General features: G+C 41.3%; 2 protein-coding genes across 3 annotated transcripts; one reads left to right on the top strand and one right to left on the bottom strand.

Moving 5' to 3' along the window:
• Positions 1-5,330: 5,330 nt before the first annotated feature.
• trmt61a (tRNA methyltransferase 61A) lies at positions 5,331-21,506 on the bottom strand. The gene is made up of 4 exons (XM_031753570.2): positions 21,321-21,506; positions 19,898-20,241; positions 11,849-12,115; positions 5,331-6,004 (listed from the first exon to the last, which is right to left on the bottom strand). The coding sequence occupies exons 2-4, from the start codon at positions 20,223-20,225 to the stop codon at positions 5,709-5,711; spliced, it is 891 nt and encodes a 296-aa protein (XP_031609430.2). The 5' UTR covers positions 20,226-20,241; positions 21,321-21,506; the 3' UTR covers positions 5,331-5,708.
• ckba (creatine kinase, brain a) lies at positions 20,702-25,683 on the top strand. Of its 2 annotated transcripts, none has more exons than XM_039603345.1 (8): positions 20,702-20,838; positions 23,294-23,481; positions 23,599-23,753; positions 23,837-23,969; positions 24,437-24,608; positions 24,701-24,824; positions 24,920-25,109; positions 25,343-25,683. In XM_039603345.1, exons 1-8 carry the CDS (start codon positions 20,828-20,830, stop codon positions 25,519-25,521), a joined length of 1,152 nt encoding a protein of 383 aa, XP_039459279.1. In that variant the 5' UTR covers positions 20,702-20,827; the 3' UTR covers positions 25,522-25,683. The 2 variants fall into 2 exon arrangements, with proteins under 2 accessions (XP_039459279.1, XP_039459280.1); XM_039603346.1 differs by lacking the exons at positions 20,702-20,838; positions 23,294-23,481 and adding exons at positions 22,062-22,222; positions 22,606-22,807.
• The last annotated feature ends 435 nt before the right edge of the window (positions 25,684-26,118 follow it).

Below are 26,118 nucleotides of genomic sequence, written 5' to 3'. Positions count from 1 at the left end.
TCCCTCGCTGACCGTCACTGTGTGAGAAACTGGGTCACAGACCTTTATCACTGCTGCATGACACGATCAAGGGCTCAGTGTGCTGTTTCTTATACTGCACCACAATAAATAGGAAATATTACCCCGAGTGACCGGATAAAAGACAAACGAGAAAGAGAGCAACAATATGAGCTGCACAAGATATATAATGAGATATGGCCCAGACAACGCTGATTTAATCGGAATCTGCTCACCTAAAGTTGCACCAGTAGACAATTTGGGCGAGTCAACACAAGCAGCAGCATTCATCCTCTGAAGATCATGAATGATGTGGTCAGTAAAACTGTAAAGTAGAAGTGTTAAAATGCTTCATGACATTTCTTTAAGTAGTCTTCAGGATTAGCTCTCCAGGCTTCTTCAGGCAGTCAAAGCTCTTCTTTGCTGGCTGTCTTTTGTTCTCTTCTCTGTCAGGATGATCATACTGCTTCAAAATTGTTCAGGTTCAGGCTCTGGGGAGGCCGATCTTCAGCCCCCGCTGTGCTGTTGTACCTCCTCGGTCAAGTGAGACTGAGACGACAGGTCACGACAGTTCGAACCAAAACTCTCACATTTTTCTAATTTGGATTTATCACATTATAAAACCTGATGCCACTGATTTTCAGTCCAGTTTTTGTATAATTTGGCGTATCTCAGCCTTCTACTGAGAGCATTTCTGATGAGGCTTCAGTGAACAGTAGAAGCATCAGCTGAAGGTTCAAATGCATCTCTCAGGTCCTGTGACAAGTTTTTGCTGGATTTTTCTTAATGAAGATTATTTTCATAGTTAGGCTAAAGAGATTATTTCATGAGTTAATAATTAAATAAATATAAGTAGTAGGTCCAAAACAGGTTTCTATGCAGCTACATAAATTATTTGAAAAAATATACAAAAAATTTTACATTTTTAAATATTGTAACTTTAAAATCTTGCTTTATAAATACATTTGAGTACATTTTTCTCCATTAATGCAAACTCCTCTACAGTAGATTCTACTTGATCCTGTGTTTTTGTGTGTATAAAATCTCTCAAGTCTGCAGATCATGTTCCAGTCCATCTTTGTGCAGTCCCTCCTGGCAGGACTGCAGCTCTGCTGACCTCTGACCTTTAGCACATGAATTATCTGCTGCTAATTTCATTACTGGAAACGGATCCATTTTCTCTTAATCTTTCTGAAATAAATATTGAAACACATCTACCGTAGAAACGGCTCAGACATCGACAAATGCAGTTATTGATCAGATAAAATCCATTTGTGCTGCTGTTTTGACAGCAGCCTTTGTGTAAGAGGTTTATTTGCACCAACGAGCGACAGCACAGCTTTACTCTTTTCAGCCTCTAATCTAATCATCGCTACTTTTCTCCTGTCCCTCTCGTTCTGTTTTAGTCCCGCCAGGATTAAAGGGTTAAAAGAAAAGAACAGAGGCTTCTTTAGAGCACATATGCTCAAATACAAGCAGTGCTGACATACAAGTAAAACATTAAAAAAAATAATATCAGACTGTATTTTTTATATAGAATATAACATGAAGATCTGTAGATGGTGAAGAAGTACTTCACCACCTAGATGGGGATGGAGTGAAAAAAGGCATCAGTTCTTTATTTTGATGTATTCTGTCTAAGTCAGTTATAAAGCAGCTTTCTAAAAATCAAGTCTATACTTACGTTTAATTTTTAAAACAGCTTTAAATTTCACCTAATGAGAATCAAAACAAACTCTATTAAGTCATCGCTCGTCTCATTGGTCCTTTAATTTAACAAAAACCTGTTTAAAGTAAAAGTCTTTCCTCAAACAAAATCTCAGTTATTTTAGTCTTGAAAATGCAAACTCTGACTTGGCTTCCTTCGCCATCGTTATCCTGCCTAATCAGAGGCCTGAAACGCCCTCTCGTCTCACTCTGATCGTGACGCGTGACGCCTCGTCTCGTGCAGCTCCCCCCGCTCTCTGGCTGCGAGGTTTCGGGCCTGGATATTTGCCGGCTCAGGAGGGCAGAAGACAAGCTGATTATCGGGCGGATTTCCAGCAGCTCAGAGCTGCTATTCCCGGTCTCAGCTGAGAATTAGACCCTCTGGAGCAGCCGCTGCTGTTGGTCTGCAGCTGGGTCGATCGGCTGAATGTTGAGGCAGCTTCGATTACATGACCCAGTGCTCTGAAAGCTGACGAGTAAAAAACCCTTTTTTTTCCCCATGTGAGAACAAAATTAAGCACATACCCAAAATAATTAATAAGTATTTTATAAAATGTTTTTAGCTTTAAACGGGCAAAACATTTTCCCAGTATTATGGATGTAAAGAAGAAGGCTAGTGTTGTGGTTTGCAACTGGTCCTGGAATATTTCCATAAGAACAGCTCTGAAAAGAAAAGTTTAGCACAGTTCATTCATTAATATGATGGTTTAAATGTATAAAAATCATAAAAGTATGTTGAGTTTGGTAAACAGAGGCTTCACCTGCTGCTACAAACACATAAGTCATCTTTTGAGACAAATTTTCAACTCTGAAAGCCAAAAAATCTCAAGAGTTTAGAATACAGTGATGTGCAAGCAAGCCTCAAGTATACATTACTATCAAGAAACATACAAATACAATATCAGAATTTCACCGACCAACACTACGACGTTTAATCAAGTCAATCTTTGCCAGACAAGTCAGCTGAAAACGCACAAGAACTAGTCATGTCCAGTTCAGTGAGTCCAGCTGTTACTCCTTGAAGAAACACGCCTAATAACCCGAACTTATAAAAGAACATAAAGTGGTGACTTAGAAAAAGATTCACCCCTGTACATCTGTGCATTTGAGAATGAAACTCTCTTTTTGGTGTCTTAGATACCAACTGTTTGCAAGGACTTGGGAACAAATGTTAGCTCTTGAATTTGCATCTAAAGACAGAAAACTGAGAAATAATAACTTTAAAAAAAAGACAACACTGCACCATCAGCACCAAGCAGCTTCCCTTCTCAGACTCTATCACATTTTACAGAATGAATCAGCTTCTAACACCCACCTTTTCAGCAGGCAGCGTTACTCACTTCCTCTACCTTCACACTCCCATCTGATGTGGGAATAAAAGCCAGACAAGGTACTGAAAAGTCACTTCTACTTTACAGTTTTACTAAACTGATGTTTGACCTTGTGCCATGCTGGCAATAAATGTTAACAGATCAATAATAATGATATTTTTTTAAGTTTGGAGAGTACCAGCCCCATCTCTCTATCCCTGTATTCAGGTATTTCATCTCGTCCGATTACCTCCTCTGACATTAACATCAGCACAAACACTGTGCACTGGGAGCTTCATGGCACGAGGAGCGGCATGTAAGCCTTACATCACCAAGTACAATGCCAGGCGTCAGATGCAGCGGCATAAAGCAGGCAACCTGTATGGGAAGTCTTAATGCTTCACTTTAAAAAGACTTTTGATAATTCTATGCTCCGGCCTTGTGGGTAGAGTTTGAAGAAAGCCCTTTTTTATTCCAGCATGACTGTGTCCTCATGTACAAAGCAAGGCCCATAAAAGCATGGGTGGATGAGTTTGGTGTGGAAGAACTTGACTGGCCCACAAAGAGCCCCGACCTCAACCTCATTGAACACCTCTGGGATGAACTAGAATGGAGATTGTGAGCCGGGCCCTGTTATCCAATATCGGTGTCTGACCTGATTCTGGATGAATGGGCGTAAACTCCCCACAGACGTACTCCAAAATCTTGTAGAAAGCCTTCCCAGAAGAGTGGAAGCTATTATAACTGCAAATGGGAAAGGAACTCGTATAAATGCCAATGAATTTAGAACACGATGTCATAAAAGGTCTGATAGGTGTAATGTGTAGGGGGCCACATGCTGTTGTCTATATGGTGTACCTTAACTTATCAAACTATGACATCCAGTACTTTTAATAAAGCACAGTAGGCCAAGTTTATACTGTTAACCCTGTGTTAACATCCTGTCACACCAACAGGTGTCATTCATTTTGAATCACTGATTACAAAATGAAGTGGCTTCAAGATATGATCATAAAGATCTGCAACACCAATTCTGGTACATAGAAAACATAAAGGATTAAAGTTTTTACTGAGCCATTTTCAGAAAAGGATTAGCCTAATTTGAATTTGATGGTAGAAATGTCCCAAAAAAGTTGGGCAGGGACATGTTTACTACTGTGTAAAGTCCACAGAAATTTTTTCCACGTTTTAATAAGCTGTGGCATTTCCTGATCATCTTCACACACGTCTTATTCTTTGCATGACATAGCTTTAACCTGCCTAGTGGACAGCACAGTGAACAGTGTTCACAGACACTGATTTCTGGAAGTGTTCCTGAGCCCATTCTGTGATTTCAATGACACACTCATGACTGCTTTTACTTCAGTGCCGCTGGGCCTGGAGGGCATTGAATACTGGCTTTTGGCCCCATGCCTTGCACACAGAGATTTCTCCAGAGTCTCTGAATCTGTAACTATTGTGTACTGTACTGCAGATAATGAGATATTTAAAGTGTTTAAGATTTTATGCTGACAAACTTCATTCTGCTGTGGTTCCACAAAATACAGATGCACTTTTTTGAATATTGGTGAACCTCTGCCTCCAAGGTGCTCTTTTCATACCAATCATGTTACTGACCTGTTACCAGTTGACCTGTTTCTCTAACCGTTTCCTTTTAGTATCCCTTAGTTGTCCAGGTTTTTGTTGCCCCCATCCCAACTTAAAAATGTGTTGCTAATTTAAAATGAGCTAGTATTTTTCAGGAAAAGGTAAAATGTCTCAACATTGCATATACGGGTTTTTGAGATTTCCAAATCATTGCATTCTGTTTTTAGTTTACATTTTACACGGCGTTCTAACGTTTTTGAAAGTGGGGCTGTACCTTCTGCACAGAGCATTTGTTTGGAGACACTATTCGGCTAATGCTTTGCAAAAAAACCAAAAAGCCCTTTGTGAGATGATAAATGAGAACACCCAGAGTTTAAATTAAATACAGCAGTAATGACTTCCTGGTACACCGGATCTCTCCTTTCAAACAGGGGAGGGGGAAACCTCAATGGATGCATTTGACGGAGCAATCACTCAGGGTGTTTATGACAGGTGGAGGTGTCTGTGTGGAGGAAGTACTGCAGACAGATTTTTTTCCTTGTATGTGAGACTCAACAAACAGATGGAATCTGCAGTTTAACAGGAACATACAGACTTGAAATATTCTCTGTAGCAGCACGGTTTATGTTTGAAATGTAACACACGTGTGGTTTGATGCTGTTAAATCAAACTTCAACATGTCAAATCTTCAAAGCTTCTCTGCTTCAAAACAGAAATATGACACAAATATTGTCCCACAATCATTGTATTTATTGAAAATAAAGCTCCTTCTTCCCCAACAAATAAAAGCAGAGGTTGTCTGTAATTCTTATGAAAGGGAGAGCCAAATAATCAGCTATAATCTCAGAGTTATAAATCTTAATCTTCTCAAATGAAATTGCTCTTCAATTCATTTTCAGTCCTGCTTGATGAAAGCATCGAACCGGTGCCAACTGACGAAGCACAAAATTATGTAACGCACAAAACTGTAAATCCTTCCGGCGCTGCAGTACCAGGCAGGGACGGGAGGAGCCTGGTACTCCTGCTGGATTACCCGAGCCTTAGGAATGACACCAGAGTGAGGTGGATTATAAACTCTGCTCCAGAGAAATCCCTCTCACTCCAGCTTTAGGTTCTTGGTTTGGTAGCAAAAGTAAGGTACCCCGTGTGGCCGGGCATTTCTCTGGACAGCGTGGTGGTCTTCAGTGTGATGGAGGCGTGGTTCGGAGCAGCAGCGGGAGTCGCCTCCTCTGTGGTTTCGGGATCAGGGCCGAAGTCTGGCAGCGGCAGAGAGACGGTTCGGACATCGTGCTCTCTCAGCAGCACCTCCGTGGTGCTGATGTCTTCGAAGCCCTGATCCTGCAACGCCTCGCATGTTTTCTGAACTTGCTCTATGCATGGAGAGAAGGAGCACAGCCGACCACCTGCAGGAGACGCAGAACAGAAAACAACCCACAAGTAAACACGAAGCTCCCGAAAAAGTATCAAGACCATGTGTGACCATAATCGTTTACGCGCTCTTTGTTGCCAACTTATGCCACTATTGGTCAGCTCATGTATTTTAGAGAGGTCTTAAAAGGTAATGCAACATAATCACTGCTTTGAAAATAAAGTCATGACATCACTTCCTGTCTAGCTTCTAAAACACTACTTTCAGTAACCAACTGTAATCTCCTGTGCAGCTGAACAAGTGTGTCTGCTACTGTAACTTGTTTTTCCCCATATATATAAAACTCAAAGCTCTCCTCTACGGTCCTGTCAGAATTCCTGCTCTTGAAAGATATCCACAGTGTTCACTCCTGTTTGTCCCATTCTTATTACTGCTGCTGGAGTCAACATTGACATGACCATTAAATTTAGCCCGAAAACCCCATTTTGTCAGTGTCACGGCCAAATAAGGTTCGTTTTTGTCTTTAAAAAGACAAAAACCAATATTTCAAAGCAGGGTGTGAGTTCTAGTTTTTGACACATGTAATCAGCTGTAAGGTGATCATCAGGACAGCAGAAAGCATTCTTGTTACCGTCACCAGATTCAGGTTCGCATCTCAAAACGTGTTGCAGTAACAGGAATGAGCTGTCATCGCCCCAGTGTCCTGGTACAAAGTCTGTTTTCTATCCATATTTTCAATAGTCTGAAGTAAGATCTTTGACCTGCTACTCTGCAAACTGAACAATAATTACCGTCAGCCAGACATAACTGCCAGGTTGTATTTACTCCCAACCCTTCTGTTGCATGTCAGTAGCAGACATCTCTGCACATCTTAATCTGTGCTCCCATCTTATTCTGACTTTATCTGCTAATCATTACACAGCATCATCTTTAGAGTTATTTTCATCACTCTTTCTGGAAATCAAATCTTTCTCAAAGCATCCAAGTATAGAAAGTGTTCTACGTTTACAGTCTGAAAACAATTCTCCTCAAAAACATCCCTGAATGAAGATTCATAACATAAACCAGATTTGTAGACTTGATATGAACCGAGAAGACATTTAAGTTTCACCCCTGGGATCCCCATGATACTACACCTTCTATTAATAATTTGTTTCCTTCCAAACACCCCGTAGCACTTTCCAGGCATATTTCCTTCCTAACAAAGCAGTCCTGTGACCTGCTGAGGGTCCAGGCTGCAGCTTGCAGCTCATCAGGGGATAAGCCGGTGCTCTAATGAACACAGATCACCTACTGGCCACGGCCTTTCGTCTCCAAATGAATCCTTGCTGTGATCGCAGCGTGAGTTTGGAGCGATCAGCCAAGAAAACTCTCACTGGCTGTCCTGAAGCACAAGGAATGTGATTCTGAGCGATGCAGCTGCATTGCTCGGGGGTTAGGGTTAACAAATGTAAACATCTTAGAGTGAAAATCTTAAGTGCCTTAATAGGGGTTTAATATGGAGAAAATAAAAAACTATTCTAAAACCAACACCAACTAATGTTTCAAACTATGAATACGGTGACACAAAGACAAGCAAGTGAAACACATTCAGTCTAAATCTGTAGATTCTCTGTTTGGATGTCTCTCATTGAGCTGCTCATGTAATCACAAGCAGAGGCTTCCTTCATTCAAGTGACACGTTCTGCCACACTGGCTGCAGTGTGGCTCTCTGTCATCTGTAACCTGTTGTTGATCAGTCACATTATGCTTATAGACCTGCTCTTGCACTACATTATACAGCATTTATTGTAGCACAGAAAGAACAGGCAGATCCACCACCACATACACTACTAGCAGAGTACCTGCTCTGGTTACAAACCTAATGTCTAACCTGATGGTTACACTGAATGCAGATGTCACAACAAAAAAAAGACCAAAAGAAAAAGATAAATAGAGACACATTTATTGTGGAAATTTTCCTCTTTGATTACTGACTTGTTATTTCATGCAACATATACAGGAGTGACCCTACACTGTTTCCCTAAATATAACTTGTAGCCCAGCAGATTACAGCCGTCCTCTGCAGCTCTTACTTGCTACTGTTGCCAGTTTTTAAAAATCACTTAACACCCAGAAGGGGAAAAAATACTGCATTTTGACTTTGGATTTTACAGAGAGATACCTCAAGGGACACGGCTGACGATAAAAGGATCAATTCTGCAGTCCGTTGTGTCTGTAAACACTGAAGGAGACGTCAGGATTATTGAGATACTAGTCGTTCCTTTGGCCAACAGAACCAGCGGTCTCCCTCGAGACAGCATTAAACACATTCAACACATTAAACAGCGGTCTCCTGGAAACCACAGTGAATACACAGGGAGGGGCTGGGTTGATGATTATACAAGGGTGTTTGAAATGGTTATTAGGGGCCCCGAATATTAGCCGTACTCCCACAAATGGCTTTAATATATGTGCGAAACTGATTCATAGTTGTAAAGTTTAAGGTTCTTGAGTGTCTGAGTCCATGGGACATGTTTGCTTTATACTTGCATAATACCACCCATAAGTCTGTGAGGGGGGGCTCTGATAGGATTCAGGATCCCTCTCAGGGAACAGCTGAACACAGGGCCGGGCTGCTTGCCAAAACATTAGGAGAATTACAACTTTGAGAGAAAAAAAGAGAAATATTTCCCTGCCCCTTGTCTTATACTCTGTCCACTAAAGAAAACGCGCTCTCAGCTATTTTTTTCTCGAGTCTCTGCAGTTCTCAGGCAGGTTCTGAAGATATAAGGAGAATCTCTTTTCAACAGAAGATGATGTATGAGTGTTTAATCTTGACAGAAGCTGAAAATGATAATCCCATCAAAAATCTGGTGTTTTAATTAATTATGATATGGCCTCAGCAGAAAGCACGTCTCTTTCACTTCATGTGGGAGCTTGAGAGTGTGAAAACCCTCCACTCTTGGGGACTGCCTCCCCATCACCAAGCACACAACACCCCATTCTACTTCTATCTTTGTTAGTTTGTTTACTATTACATCTTTCTGTGTTTAGCTAGAACATATTGGGGCATTGATGTTCTGGGGAAAACCCAGTTTGAACAGTGGGAAGTAAACCAAACCCTTCTTCGTGGAGCCGCATCCAGCAGCTCTCTGCCTGCAGCATAACCCTGTATGGTCATGGGACTGCTTCTGCAACAAGGCTGCACTCTATTTATCTGTATCTTTGTGTGTGTATGCGCGCGCATGCACGTATATGCATGCAAGGGCCAACAGCTCATGGATGGAATATGTAGCTGTGGCACCATAAAAGGGAGTCAAAGAGGTGGTGGGAGAGTTTCAGGGCAGCATCCTCGTCCCCTCTGCATTCCTGCTCATACTGGGCTTACTTTGTAAAATCATTCATGAACTCTGGCTTTAAGATTCATAAAATACTAATCTTCTGCATATTAACTGTGACTTGGATTGAGATGTTAAATTAAATGTGACTGTGAAAGAAAACTTCAGTGCTTGTAATAGTAGAATAAATATTGACACCAGCTCCAGTTTGTGTTTTCAATGCTCAGCTGAAATTTTAAACCCAGGATGTAGCAGCTAAGCTAAGCAAGTGTTCACCTACACAAGTGTATTCGAGTATTTTGGCCAAGGTGACTTTCTCAGGGCAATCTGGGTTTGTACACGCTGAGCTTCTCTCCTGCAGTCCCTGCTTTGGGCAACTATGTAGAGCTCAACAGATTCTCATTACAGAGGACAGAGCCATGGTTTATGGCTTAAAGTGTTTTACAGTAAACAAAATATGAACTGTCATGTCCACAAAAGTAGATCTTTAAGTAATGTTTATATAATTTCTGTGGCAGCATTTGTGCACAATAACAATAAAGCAAAGAATATACTTTCTCACTGTGTTACTTTTCTCTGTTGGGCTGTGCTAATGGATTATTCTGAGATGTATAAATATACTGGCCAGTGACCAGGATGGAAAGTTTTTCTGGTCGAACCAGGGCCGACCCATCAGCCTGAGATGTAACGGATTCTGTGTTGACCTGCCGTATCCTGGCGTGAACCTCTACAAATGTAACCATCAGGTCATGATGCTGATCACAACAGCTGCGACTGCTCTGCATGGAAGCAAAAGGCCATGCAAACCAAGATAACCACGACAGACTGAACTGAACTAAACAAACATATTTCTTCTTCTTCTGAAAATAAAGGTAATCTATTATGGGCTTTAACTGCATCGTCTCCTGGAGGGTGGCGGTAGAGTTCTACAGTAACAGTATAGCCTACTGTCATTTCCTCATTTTCAGAGCCAATTCATGCATGAACCCCACTGATTCTGAAACAGATAATTAGGACATGGTAGGAATGTGGCCAATGTGTTCTCAGATTAATGTGATACTTCTCCAATAACCCCCACCCCTTTAAAAAAAAATTAATTAAAAAGTCATTGGGCTAAAGGTGCAGATCTTGTGGGCTCTACACAGCTCATGCAGTTTGAATTTATCGCTAAGCACTGGTCACCCCAGTGAACTGCCAACATGCCCGGGCATGCTGCAGATCCTGGTTGTCAACGAAACGCCTACGTGCTTTGTAGCTCACTAGCAGAGTTTGGATTGTGCTCCTGTTACTATGAAATACCACAAGGGCAAGGTTAATGAGAGCCGAAGAGCAGGATCGATGGTTGTTCTGGGAGTGCAGAGTGTGGCGACACGGCCGGGGGGAGATAAACTCATGGACCGGTATTTTAAAATGTGCCCGGTCACAGTCATGCTCCTGAAACACCAGGACGAGTCACGCCAAAGTCATCATCAGGTGGTGCTGATTATTTGTCTGACAACACACGCACACACACACACACACCAAGTACATGTACACACAAAGCAAAGTACTTAACTATCAGGATCCAGATCCTCTTTCCTAATTTCTGCATATAGTTAGATCACAGTGAGACTTAACGGAAAAATATTTCTTGCACATTTATGTGAAGAAGAACAGGTAAACATGAGCTGCAGCTCAGCTCACAGTTTGGAGGAATCTGTATCTCCAGCTGGAATTGATCCCGAAACCTTTCCCTTACCAAGCTAATGTGTAAAGCACTACATAATAGATCCACTCATTGTCCTTTACACTCACATTTTCAAAAACTTCCAGTCCTTTTTTCAGTTTAAATACTGACACAAAGCTCCAAGGTGAGAATAATAGCTCAGACTGACGGTTGAAAGACATCAACAAACAGTACAACAAGACTGACATCCGAGTGCAGAAACAGGGACACAGGAGGGAAACTAAAACACAAACATTCAGGCTACAAAAGAACAGAACTGAACAACAAGAGACTTCACACACACACACACACACACACACACACACACACACACACACACACACACACACACACACACACACACACACACACACACACACACACACACACACACACACACACACACACACACACACACACACACACACACACACACACACACACACAGAGATTTCTCCTCATTCTCTGTGACATGGATACAGCACCATAAACATTTATGACTACTCTTTGTAGTCCATCCTAAAAGATAAGTATTGCTGCTCAGAAAAAAAAGTATCATGACTTCACTGCTGTATTAGAAATAGACAAAAGAAAACGAAGAAATTACATTTTTTCCACCTGTAATCTTTCTGTGTGCTATCTGGGAAGACCTCTGTCTCCTGCTGATGCCAGGTTACAGAAACACACCAGGCCAAAAATAGAGCATGAGCCTACAGTCAGCCATGATGCAAACCATCATTGCTCAACCTTACAATTTGTAGACTGAGCTAGCTGAAACACCCTGACTTGATAGTCATCTTGCTACACGCTCATTAGAGCTCTCCTCCTCCCTCACACGCACACTCACTCTTACCGTGCTTCTTCATAGCAACTTTGGCATGTCCCACTGCATCCCAGGGGCTGGGGATGTCAAGGAAGACGGCATCTGCCACCCCTGTCACTCCAAACCCATCCTTGCACACATCCTGGTTCCTGACGGTGACCAGATGATCCACGCGATGCTCCTTAAACTCCTCGGCCACCTTCTCTGCGCGCTGCTGGTGGAACTCCACTGTGTGGAGGTGACCTGTTGGGGCAATGGTGCGCAGGATGGCGTGGGAGAGGGAACCACTACCTGTACCTAGAAAACCACAGACAACGAGGGTCACAGAGTGAAACACAGAACGTCTGAGAAGAACGCTTTAGTCTACACGAAATGGCCATTTCAAAATAAAAGTCAGCAGGCACAAACTAAATAACCAAGAAAGATTCAGACTTAAGGTATTATCAAACATCACCTCTGTGTATGGACAAAGCACTGCTAAAGAAATGGTCTTGGACGACACTTCACATGATGTTGCATTTATAGTAATCTCACTGATTTCCTTTAAATAACCAGTCTAGATACAGATACAAATGTCAGGTTAAATATTCTAATATTTTAGAATGGACAGTAAATGCTGTCCTCTATCCTCAGTCAGCAGAAACAGATCACAGATCCTACTACAACACACACCCACATTTTCACACTGGTCTGCTGTCTACTCTGGACGATAAGTGGATGCTACATTTCCGAGCAGGCCTTTTTCACCCCCTGAAGCAGCCCTGTGCTGTGCCCTAAACAAAGCCAACTAATTTACAGCTTGTGAACAAATGACACAAGTGATTGTGATTTTACAGGGAAGGTTGGGGGGGTGAAAGGGAGGACACCACTCTTCATGTGACTTGTTGGGGCAAGGAGTGTCGGGAACACAGCCAGAGGCCAGTAGATCCCATCCTCCACCCCTCATCCTTCTTCTCTCGACATTACATCACCAGCGCCTTTGTTAGCGTGGTCACAAAGAAGGCAGTGTTTAACAAACGGCAGCACTTTGACTTGCTCAAAGCTCAAACTACTGGATTGGTTGGTCTGTGCCTGCAAACAGTACATTGAAAAACTGGAATGGCTGGAGCAGGAAACACTGGACCACATTGGAAGCTGGGGAAACTTTAATAACGAGCCCTGTACAGGGCTGACAAAGCATGTAGTTCAGACGTGCTTTTTTGACTTACATTGCCTCATTTACAGAAAATGAAAACTTAGTCATCGTCTCTGTAGAAAGACTGAACTGGAAATTCTGAGTCACTGCCTTACCGTTTTGTTGACACTGTGTTAATTCCATTATTGTAACCATTTCGTACATTTGCAACTTCAGTGAAGGTTTCAGAGACACCAAATATTTCAGTGATATTTAAATTAAGGTTAGACTTTGGTCAAAGGGAACAAAAGCACACACTGATATAATGACCACAGTATTGATTCAGTTTGCCCAAACAAACTCAATTTGTTGTTTTTTGGTAATGGTCTGCCCAAAGAATTTCCAAGTATATGACTAACCTGTGCCTTTATAATGCACCCTGTGCTATTTATTATAAAGGCTGGATAATGCTTTATTAACTGAAACCAATGTAACCCTGACAGAAATCAAGAACATTACTGATGCAAACCTTGTAGATGCTAAAACAATGAGAAATCTAGGTGGTCATATGATGCAACATATTCTTACCGTAAACTTCAGCACCACACTGCAACACTGCAGAGCATTTTGGTAAGACACTTGTTTATAAACCAGAGTTTACGGTGGAGCTCAGACAGTACCTAAATGCTATTTGCATACTCAGACCATCAGCCAGTGACTAAAAGTCTCTGGACCTCAGGCTTCATGCCAGGATAGTGACATGCTCAGTTTCCATTATAGTTACCCTGATTAAAAGGGAAGAATGATAGCAAAGTCTGACATACACACATACTAATGGGAACTTTCTAAATTCAAAATTAAACCCAGAAAATGAGTTTTTAATTACAAACTGGCATTACCGTTCATCATCAGTGCAGCGTCTGAGTGCACAAAGTCTGGAAAATTTGGAAAAGGACCACAATTGATAACAAGTGTCTCTTTAAATGGAGACAAATTAAAACACTGAGAATGAGAGAGTGCTGGTACTGCAGAGATGAGGACTGCTCCACTTAACATCCGAGTGCACTTATTTCTCACTTTAGTACTTAATATAATAGTGACTATGGAATCCTGGTTTCAGTATAAGCCAAAAACTGAAAAAGGGAAACTCGAGTTATGATGTGATACCACACTAAAACAGGACAAGCATCTAAAAACAGAACATATAGAAGCAGCTGGTTTTACACAGAACAGCAGAAAAAATAAATAGTTATCACTGAAATGATGATCAAATTTTACCTACGACAAGAAAAAGAAAAGGTGTAAGCAGCGCAACGCATTTACAGGAGACAGAAATGCTGTGAAAACTGTGAGAAACCCTTCCAATGTGAGGCTTTCACGCCCATTCTGAGTAACAATGATACAACAAAGAGTCATGTTCTGTCTAAGTGTTGGGACACAAACAGTTGATCTTTACTATAAGTCAAGAAAGTGCATTTCAATGATTTTAAAAAAGCTCCATCACATTTCTAATTTGCACACAATGTTACACTGATTTTACTGGTTACAACGTTTATTGTTGCACTTCAGGTTTATCATGCTAAAATTGCTCTTTAGTACTAAGGGTGTAGTATTTGAAACTGACATTCCTCCCAAAAAACCCCAAGAGGAAATTCATCAGACTTCCTTTTTTTGAATGTTTGTTCAAAATTTTAGACAAGTTGAGTTATTTCCCTGCGGTTCATGAGCAGCACTGCTAACGAGACAAAAAGGATCATGGGTATTCTATGATGTATTAAAAATAAATCAAACTAAAAACACTAGATACTAATATCAATTAATATTAAATTAGTATTCACAACCTTTGCTCGGTGCAGCAGCAATTGCAACCTCAAGTCTTTTTGAGTATGACGCAAAATTTTTGGCAAACTTTTTTTTAGGTTTCTTCCATTCCTCTTAAACACCATCAGGTTGGAACTCTCCAGAGATGTTCAATCAGCTTCAAGCCTTGCTACTGGCAGGGTGACTCAAGGACATTCAAAGAGTGGTCCCAAAGCCACTCCTTTCTGATCTTGCCTGATTGCTTAGGGTCATTTTCCTGTTGGAAGATGAACCTTCAACCCAGTTCAGAGTCCAGCGCACACTGGGGCAGGTCATCTGGAGCAAAGATGTCTCTGTACAAAACAGCATGATGGTTCCACCACTGTGCTTCACTGCAGGGATGATATTGGCCAGTGGATGAGCGTGACCCTTTTTTTCCCTTTGCATTCAGACCAAAGAGTTTTGTTTCTGCTTTAGACAGACCAGAGAATTTTTTTTCATGGTCTCAGAGTCCTGCATGTGCCTTTGGCAAACTCTTTGTGGGCTGTCATGTGCCTTCTACTGAGGAGTTGCTTCCAACTAACCCTTCTACCATACAGGCCTGATTGTGGAGAGCAGAAAGAAAACAAGAGTAACACTGGAGCTCTGTCAATGTGGCCATGGGTTTTTGGTCCTCTCACTGACTAAGGCTCTTCTACCACGATCGCTCAGATTGGCCAGGTGGGCAGCTCTAGGAGGGGTCCTAATGGTTCGAAACTTCTTCCATTTACAAATGATGGAGGCCAATGTGCTGCAATTTTTTTCCTTAGACCTGTCCCTTGATACAATCCTGTCTGAGGTTTACAGAGAATTCCTTGGATTTCATGGCTTGGTTTGTCCTTCGACATGCACTGTTTGATTCAGTTAAATTTTATTTACACAGTACCAACTCACAACAACAGATCCCTCAAGGCAATTCATATGGTAAGGTAAAAACCCTAGAATAATACAGACAAAACAGAAAACCCCTCCAATGCAGATTTATCGATTTTTGTTTTTCATTTTTAATAAATTTCACTTTGTCAATATGGGGTATTCTTTGTAGAGGAGTTTTGAAGTGAAGATGAAATTAATCTATTTGGATTAAGGCTGACAAATTGTGGAACAAGTGAAACGCTGTAAATACTTTCCAGATGCACTGTACTACATCAAACATGTAGCTCTTGTCCTCTTTAGGAAGTGGGAGACTGTCACATGGTGCACGCCACTTTTAAATTTTAGGAATCTAAAACTTTAGTGTTTTAGATTCAGACATGTTTTACAATGCAACATGTAAGAATCAACCACATCCATCTTTTCTCCACTGGGGAAAACAAACAAATACCTACATGACCGTACATGCTACCAACTGAGAGTTTTGCTTCAATGCATGACTTCAAGGAATGAATCATATCAATGTCTCTAATCTCCTCCCACAACAAGGCGTCAAGTCAGCTGGTAGCCACCGTACAAGAGGAAGTAGTGATAAAGCCAGAGTGGGGGAGGGGGCTGAGAGTGGGAATACAACTGACCTGAACTGAAGGTCATTAGTGCTTACTGTTCCTCATCTTGTTCCTATATCGAGTACAACATGGTTACTGGCCAGATGAAATGCATAACCCTGACAGAGGTCACATAATTTAACTTCCCAGCAATTTAGAAAGTGAAAGCAACAGGAAAATGTCATCTGATCATTAACTTGTGATGTGTGATTGACCCTCAAATCCAAATGTTTTAGTTAAGCTGCTTGAGAGCCAGCTGGAAGAGGATGTTGTGGCTAATGTTGAGAGTGATCATTACAAAGGAGTAAAGTTTAAAAATGGCCAGCTTCCATTGGACCCTTTGAGTCGTCTTATACGAGATATAAGCGCACGAATATAGCTTAAAACGGAATCAGACTTTCAAGTAGCTAAAGAGAACCCAATTATACAACGGAAAGGTATTTATTGTACTTTCAGATTTAATTATTGAGGTAAATGATCTGAAAATACACATCTGTAACGAAAATAATATGAACATCAACGATTAGCAGTAAACTGGAAGGTAAAATCAGAGCTGGATATTTTCAGTGAATGGGATAAGTGGATACCCTGTTTTATGTAAAGAAAATGTATCTTTCAAAGACTTATCCTCAAAAAATATTTTTGATGACGCATTTCTGAGGTCCTCTGGAAAAATGCTGTTTATGCAGCCTGGAAAAATCATCTAGAAATACTTTCCACTCCACAGTCAGACACACTGTCTGAAATCAAGGCCACTGTTAGCAACCAACCAAAGCACTGTACAAGCAAGGTGTCCAATCCACTCTGGGATTTCTCAAATGTTAACTTCTAAACAACAAATGTTGTTCTGCTAAAGAATGGGCAAAGATGAATAAATATTGTGTTTTGCAAAGGCCAAGTCAAGTCTTGGGATTAATCCAACAGAAATGGTTTGGAAGGACATGAAGGGAGCAACCACCAGCATCCCACAGTTGAGTGTATTCTGGGCACTAGAACTGAGCATTGGGCTAAAATTTCAGGCTAACGTCAACGTGCAGGGCTAACTGGCACTTACTGCTAACATTTAGGGCCAGAATTACTCACTGGGGCAAAGTTGCATGTGAGCGCAATCCCCAAACAGCCATCATAGGTGTGGCTAGATTTATGGGTGATTGACAGAGGTTTCTGCTGTTTTCTAAACACATCTGCAGTCGATTCATTTCAATATCAAGGGCAAAAAATAAGACATGCTTTTTTTGGTGTCACTGCAATTAACTGAAAATAAATTGCATGTTGCAAAAGTCCAATATTCTCAAACCTATATTTTGCACCTTGAGAAAGGAAATTAAAAAAAAAAAAAAAAAAATGCATATGCAACAGGGTTTCCACATCTTACACACGATCATGTCACTGTGCTCTCTTTGTAAATACTAAAAAAAGGAGTGAAGGTTTTGGCTCACATTTGCCCAAGCACTAAATGTTACCCTGACTTGATGTTCCACCTTCTGGAATGTACGGTGTTACCCTTAGTAAATATTTGACAACTTTATGTGCTCTGGACCTGATTGATGACGCCTGATAAACCTGTGAAGAAAATGAAGCCAACAGGAAATCATTACCTACAAACCTTGGAGACCAGCTTGCCTTCAAGGTGACTCGTCTACAGGAATAAATGCTCCTTCAGCAGGTTTAGCATGTCAGCACAAGAACGGCAAAATTATCACCTCCAATCTCTGCTTGTTTACACAGCTCACTGGCAAAAAGTCTCCACAGCACATACTCGCTGTTGTTGTTGACTGTAAGGCTGAAATTCATGAGTCACCACTGAAATGCTGATTTGCACCTCATTGACACACTATGATGCTCAAGTGCCCCACATAAAAAACTATAATCATTCAGGAGTTTCCTTAACCATGTGTTTTATCTGCTATTCTAACTTTATTTGTTTAATAATTAAAGGGATGACTTTTGTTTTATTCTATCTTGGCATGATGAAGCACTGCACCACACGCACACGTCTTCTCCTACCCTCCTTTCTGCTTTCAGACTAAGATAAAGTGCAATCTATAGCCAAACACAATAACACACTCTGGGTGATTGCAATTAGACAAATGGAAATGATGGCTAAGCAGTGATTGGAGGAATCCCCGAGGACAAAAAAAATGGGAATGACACTAAAACTGCAGGTTACATAATGCCTGAATGTTCAGAGGCACATCTGTAACAATCCCATAATGTTTAATATGAACAGCTGAGGTTCCTTACGTGACAACATCTGGCTGGAACTCGAAGGTGTAAACAGGGTGATTCAAATTAGGCAACACTTAAAAGCTGCAACAGAAAAGATTTGCGGCCAAACTAAATTAAAAAATGCAGGACGGAACAAATCAAACTTTGCCACTGTAAGCGTAAAAAAACATCTGTTATAAATCCTCATGTGAGACATTCTAAAAAGAGGATTCACAGCTTACCTGAACAATGTAACATTTTAACATTTAAGAGTTTCTTGGAGCTTAATTTAACATTTTCTAATGACTTTCACAACAAACAAAGCTGCACAGGTCACTTAAAAAAAAAAAAAAAAAAAAAAGACAAGAGAGAAAAAATAAAAATTCAGCCAATGAATGTTGGATCTTACTAATGGATGACATCTATGCCTCCATTTCATGAATGTCTGACAGAAGACACATGCATTACCCCACTCCAGCTACAGGTTGGATAATAAGCATGTGTTTGACATGAGCTTTACAAGTCAACCTTGTAAACATGTAAAACCTGTCTGTACAGCAAACTACCACGAGGATTCAGTCATCTGTTTGCCAAATACTAGAAAGAACATATTAGTACCCAAGTCATCTGATTGCCTAACATGAGGTGTGGTAAGAGTAGATGCCACTACACTAACAGGAGAGACATGCAAAGCTCAAAGAGGGACTACTAAAGTTCTCAAAAAATCTGTTTGGAAGTAAACAAAAAAGAACCAGTGCTAAATCTGTCAGCAAAACTAGGGTATCACGTTACCAAAAAACCCCACACAGAACAAGTGGAGCTTCAAAGAACAGCTGATTAGTCCCTTGTGAATACAGAATAATATTTTTGGAGTGACATGCACATCCCAAAATCACAGGTTAAAAGGTTGAACATAGGTTGACTTGCTAATAAAATCATGACAGAAAACAGCTTGATGACAGACAGACTGGGGCAGCATCAGCAGCAGCATCCACCTTTAAGACTTGACTTTATGCTCAAGCATGAGCACTGATACCTTTTTAGCCAGCAGTGGCCCTACAAAATGTCACATAGACCATAAAGTGCAGGCTAAATGTATAAGAGGGATGATGGTCATAATCTACCCAATATAACTGATCTGACAGCTGCAGTGAACAGACCTGTGAGTGAGCTTGATAATCGCTTGTTTATTCAAACAGACCAGTTTGTCCCAGCATCAATAAAACACCCAGTGCACATAAAATTTGTTTTAAAACAGATTAAAAATAGCAATCCAATAAAATAGTGCACTGAAACCATTCACATCAATTGAGATCACATTTCTTTATGATTTTCTATGTATTTGGAATATATTGTTAAAGCAAACACACACACTGATAACCCTTCCTTTCTAGAACGGTTTCCATCCACGTGACATCACCATGATGCCACCCTCACCTGACTCGCACACGATGGACCCTGGCTTCAGCTCCAGCATCATGGTAATGAAGGCGATGTCTGTGGTGTAGAGGATCTGTGTGCGGTGTGGCAGGGCAACTGTCCATAGCTCCGGCGTTGGGTGGAGCACATGGAACCATCCTTTGCTGCAGGTCACCTTTGACCCGTAACGCTGACCAATCAGGTCTGTGGAGTGGCGAATGACTCCATAGCGTGTCTGCGTTTGGGCACCCTGCTGCACCTTGACAGGCATCACATTGTTGTGGCTCAGGTAAAGGATGGCAACATCCCCATCTTGAATGAAGTCCGAGTACTCCACAAAACTCATCGTGAGCACGGCCACTCTGCAAAAAGAAGACGGACCTACTTAAAGGGCATTTTTCTTTTTACTATTTCAATTACACTGATGTAGTGGGTTGATCACTAATTTGACATATTTTACTGAACTTACAACTTTAAAATCAGGATAAGCCATCACTGTGAAGGGATTTTTTTTTATAACAATTTGTTTTTACCTACAATCTGGAGTTCAATTTAGTTTGCAAGCATCTCATGAGGGGAAAGGATGTATAAACTAATATGCATTGCCAAATCTTAATACATTCCCATTTTGACATTGTAGATTCTGGTTGATCGTTTTGCAAACACTATCTTTTTAACATTTTTTGCACATTACGAACAAGCGGAAAAGGTATTCTGCTGCTGATGCGAGGCTCCTTGTTGCTTTGGTAACAACTGTGCCGCTGTCACACTTTAATTGACGGAGCTGCTCGTGAATTGTCACGCGCACTGATCGTTACTTATAAAATCTAGTATCGATCAACCTGAGGACCAACGACTGTTTTAGTTCATCTGAACAGTGAGACGGTGGATCTACTTTAACCAGCTTCTCCTTCAAGGGAAAAAAGGACAGAATTATATCGGAGAAACATGGAGAAGATGTCAGTGAGATGACTTTACAGTTATACTTCTATTTGTTAGTTAGTTTTAAAGACAACTTTTTTTTCTCTGGTATTGGAGTCAAACAAACTGTTATGGCTTTGCCTATTAGGCGCAGTAGAGCGTGTTATATTACCTCTTGGCTTAATTTAATTTCTGTTTATAGTAAAATGAGGAAAAAGACAAGTCAATGGAGAATACGTTTTGTGTAAATGATGCTAACTTTAATTACCAGAGCAAACTAACGTTCATGGAAATGTTTGGGTCGCATTTAATGTGAAATGTTTTGTGTTTAAAGTGGCATAAATTGTAACTTCACAGAACTGGCAAAAGGCCACAGTGCAAAACGTCTGAAAACATAAGTTAACTTACGAAGTTTTCGTTTCAAGGTTTACATGCTAACGTTAGCGATGCTAGCACCTGTTTTAACAGGCTAACGGCTATTAGCGAAAAAAAAAGGAGCAGTTGGAAGCTCTCCACCTACCTCCTTCAGAAGTAGTGCTCTTTGACTGCTGGACAAAACAAGCAAAAATTAGACTTAAGGGGACCAATTCTGCTCTTAATGCCGCTCTATGTTCAGCAGTGACATCCATTCATTCACTCACTCACACATGTGGCGTTGTTTTCAGAGGAAGTTGAATCGATGAAACCGGAAGATAACCCGGTGTACAAAGCAGCAACAATCAGTAAAAACCTCTTTTGCCGAAAACCTGCAGATTCAGATATGTTTATTTTGTGCAGTTGGTTTGCGAATCTGCAAATTTCGCCTTTGGCAAAATATATATATATATATATATATATATATATATATATATATATATATATTTTACCATCCGTACGATTATTTCCTTAACATTAAATAGAATAATTGTAAAAAAAAATAAAATAAAATAAAAATTAACAGTTATCACCAGTAAGTTAAACTAGTGGATGTAAGGTTGTAGTTTTACCTTAGTAGAAGAAAAAAGAAAGATATGCTATTATGTATTCATTTGCACTCTGTTGCATTCTGTTTTTTAAAGGTGCTGATAATTTGTCTAAAACTAGAAACCGGAAAGCTGAACTTGTAATAAATAATTTAATTCACTGCTGCAAAAATGCAGTAAAGACCACAAAAACCAGAAATAGGAGTGAAATACCAGCGTACAAAAGGAATCCTCGCTGGAGCAATATCAGCGCGTCCAATTGAATGAATGGACTACAAATACTGACCAATGGGAGCGGAGGATCGTCTGCTATAAATCACCATCTCAAGTCTTTTGTCCGGTTGGAGAGCTGCTGGGACGCTGCTGGTGGTTTGTGAGCTCCTCGGTCAGGAAAATAGGGATCTTTGTATCAAGCCCTGGTGGCAGTAGTAATAGTAATAATCCGCAAATTCGACAACAGGTAAGATTTTCGCTCAGTTTAACTTAGAATTAGGTCGCACCGGCAAAATCTCAGTAGCTTTTACGATGAAATTGAAAGCGATTTTTGTCCGCTTTTCACTACAGGAACTAATATTAACATTTGAGGATTTTTAAGGTGATTTAAAAAAAAGAAACAATACGATCAATTATGCTTAACAAAACTGATGTGGTGCATGTGTTGTGCAGCTCAGGACACTCGCTGCACAGCGGGATGAATCGTTTATCTGCTAACCCCCTCCCCCGAAACTAACACCCATTGTATGTGCATGTCAGCTATAGACTTAGTCCTGACTCTCGGTATTTTGCGGTTTGTTTGGGTTTTTTTTTTTTTTTCACCGTCTCTTCCTTCCGTCCTCCGACCAGGGATCAGCCATGCCTTTCGGTAACACGCACAACCAGATGAAGATGAAATACTCCTCCGAGCAGGAGTACCCGGACCTCAGCAAACACAACAATCATATGGCCAAGGTTCTGACTCCTGCTATGTATGAGCGGCTGAGGAGCAAAGAAACACCCAGTGGATTTACTCTGGATGATGTCATTCAGACTGGGGTTGATAACCCAGGTATTTATTTAAAAAAGAAAAAAGAAAAAAAAAAAAGAAAAATCCCAAGCAGCTTTTCAGCCAAACCACCATCTGTTCTGTCTGATCCAGTGCCTGTAATGGTCTCAGCGGTGCTTTGTGTTCCCTGTTCCTGTGAGGGGGAGGCTTTTTGCACTGTGACCTTGTTAAGGGGATAAACTCTACCAATTTTTACAAACATATGGAGTACTGATTCTATTAGACCCTGCCACTCTCCTCTAAATGGGTTTCCATTTTCAGACCAGTATTGCACAACTTAAAAGCAAAGTGTAAAGATTACCAGAGTTACATAATGTATGCAGCTGATAATCCCTGCTGCTTTCAGTTTATTATGTGCTAAATTCTCTACTGTATTGAAGACTACAACACGAATGAAGTTTTAACCCTTCAGAGAACTGGGATGACCTGGTAGCTGTAAACTGTATGGCAGGTAACTCTCCTCACCCTGTAGACTGTTTCTCTGTTTAGCTCTGAGAATATGGTCAAGCTGACCCTGAAGAGGCTGTCAGCTGAGGATGAGTACCCAGATCTCAGTCAGCACAACAACCACATGGCCAAGGTTTTAACCCAGGACATGTACAAGAAGCTGAGAGAGAGGGCTACACCCAGCGGCTTCACCATAGATGGTGTCATTCAGACAGGGGTTGACAATCCTGGTACAGTAACAGTCCCAGTCTGCGCCCCGACGACACAGAGCACATTTAATTTGTGAGGATGTTTGTTTGTATATTGCTGTCCACGGTCTCTTGTGACCCTGCTGGCTTCATGTGCAGGCCACCCCTTCATTATGACTGTGGGCTGTGTTGCTGGGGATGAGGAGACATACGAAGTCTTCAAAGACCTGTTGGACCCTGTGATCGAGGACCGACATGGAGGATACAAACCCACAGACAAGCACAAGACTGACCTCAACTCAGACAACCTGAAGGTACCGCAGCTCTTCCATTGCTTAACAAAGTCGAATTTAACTCTGGAATCTCAGCTGAGCCTAATGTGACTCTGCTCTCTAAGGGTGGTGATGATCTCGATCCCAACTACGTGCTCAGCTCCAGGGTCCGAACAGGCCGCAGCATCCGCGGCTTCAGTTTGCCACCACACTGCAGCAGAGGAGAGAGACGTGCTGTGGAAAAGCTTTCCATTGAAGGTAAGGAGGCCTCTGTACTGAAAGAAGATGGTTAGTGACAGTGATTGTACTCTGCTGCAAGTCACTAAGCTGATCTACACAGATGGAGATGGCCTGCCGCCAGATGATTGTTATATAAAAGCAACATAACTCTATGCCCTGAAACCAGTGATTCACGTTGCTCATGCTTGTGGACTCGTTTGTGAGGCAGTAGATGCCCCCTAGTGTTTGTTTAAATGTAGCACAGAAATAAAGGTGGATTACACTCTTATGATCAATTTATTCTGATGCTAAAAACATTAGTAAATCTTTTTATCTTAATTTGATTTTCCAAAGCTCAGTGTGGAATTGGATCAGTTTTTCAGCATTATTTTCCAAACAGTTTATCACAGACCGGAGCTGCAGCCTAAGAGTAATTTGTCCGCAAATGTCATAGTGAATTTTTCATGTCTCAGATCTATCATAAATCCCGGCTCTTGTCCCTGCAGCTCTGGCCTCTCTGTCTGGAGATCTGAAGGGGAAGTATTATGCCCTGAAGAACATGACTGAGGCAGAGCAGCAGCAGCTCATTGACGACCACTTCCTGTTTGACAAGCCAGTGTCTCCTCTGCTGCTGGCCTCAGGGATGGCCCGCGACTGGCCCGATGCCAGAGGCATCTGGTAACGGCTCATCTTTAATGCAGTTTGTCTACCAGGATTATGTACATCTCTCCGCTGGTATTTTGACTTAAAATTGTATTTCCTGTCTACAGGCACAATGATAACAAGACCTTCCTGGTGTGGGTGAACGAAGAGGACCACTTGCGTGTGATCTCCATGCAGAAAGGAGGCAACATGAAGGAAGTGTTTACCCGCTTCTGTACCGGGCTCACAAAGGTTGGTAGAAAAGCCCCAAGTTTCTAATCACTGATCTTTAGCAGAGTTTCTGTCCACATTAGCAAGACTCTAAGACCATATTCTTATCTGTGCAGATCGAGAGCCTGTTCAAGGAGAGGAGCCACGAATTCATGTGGAATGAGCACCTGGGTTACGTCCTCACCTGCCCGTCTAACCTGGGCACCGGCCTGCGTGCAGGTGTACATGTGAAGCTGCCAAACTTGAGCAAAAATGCCAAGTTTGAGGAAGTTCTCAAGAAGCTGAGGCTGCAGAAACGTGGAACTGGTGAGCATGACTTTTTAAAATTTTATTATTTTTCTTTCTACTGCTGGAACTGGTTTGCGTGTTCGTCAAATTGAAAACTACATTGAGCACATTTTCATATTTCACAATTAAGTTGCATTTTACTGAGTAGTACATGAGAAAGCCTTGTTTAGAAATGCTCCAAATGTCAGTTTTAGTGAGGTGTGTTTGAGTTGCATTTTAAAAAAACCCTTTTCCTTTACCATCACCATCAGGTGGTGTGGACACTGCTGCTGTGGGTGGTGTCTTTGACATTTCCAATGCTGACAGGCTGGGCTTCTCTGAGGTGGAGCTGGTGCAGATGGTGGTCGATGGAGTCAAGCTGCTGGTGGACATGGAAAAGAGGCTAGAGAAAGGACAGTCCATCGATGACCTGATGCCCGCACAGAAGTAAATCCCTCCCAAAACTCCAATTCTCCTCCATTCCTCACCCACAGTCTACTCTGAATGGTTGACTCCATCCTTGAATGCACTCGATTACAGCTGGGATTTGTATTTAAGTTGAAACTGTTCCTGTAAGTTCTGACATCAAATAAACTGTTCTGTTCCAAGCAAAGCCTGCTTGTAATCCTTGCAGTGAAACTGATGAAATATTTGGAATATTTAATACTAGTCCTGGTAGCTGTGGAAACGCCTGTAGCTAAATGCCACATTTTAAGGGGAGCCGCTGATCTCTTTGCATCAGTCTGAGCTATACATTCATTTTAAATGCTGCACAAGATGAGGAAAACATGTAGTGGAAGGTTAGTTGCCTGATGCTTTCAAGTGACTCTGGTTGCACTTTTACTCCCTACAAAATGAACTTTAAGCACAAGCTGCAAATTTCCTTAAATGCATTTCCTAATAACTTCAGCACCCATTGAGTCAGCTGAAGGATTTAAGTTTCCTTAAATACAGCTCAGTTTCCACTATGAATCTCCTCAGCTAGTATCAGACTGGAATCCTGAGAGACTTGGCAGTAGTGTTTCCAAAAACAGAGCTAATGTCTAAC

This window comes from Oreochromis aureus, linkage group 19, assembly GCF_013358895.1.
Source record: "Oreochromis aureus strain Israel breed Guangdong linkage group 19, ZZ_aureus, whole genome shotgun sequence".
Classification (NCBI taxonomy): Eukaryota; Metazoa; Chordata; class Actinopteri; order Cichliformes; family Cichlidae; genus Oreochromis; species Oreochromis aureus.
This window is presented reverse-complemented; position numbering and strand designations above follow the sequence as displayed.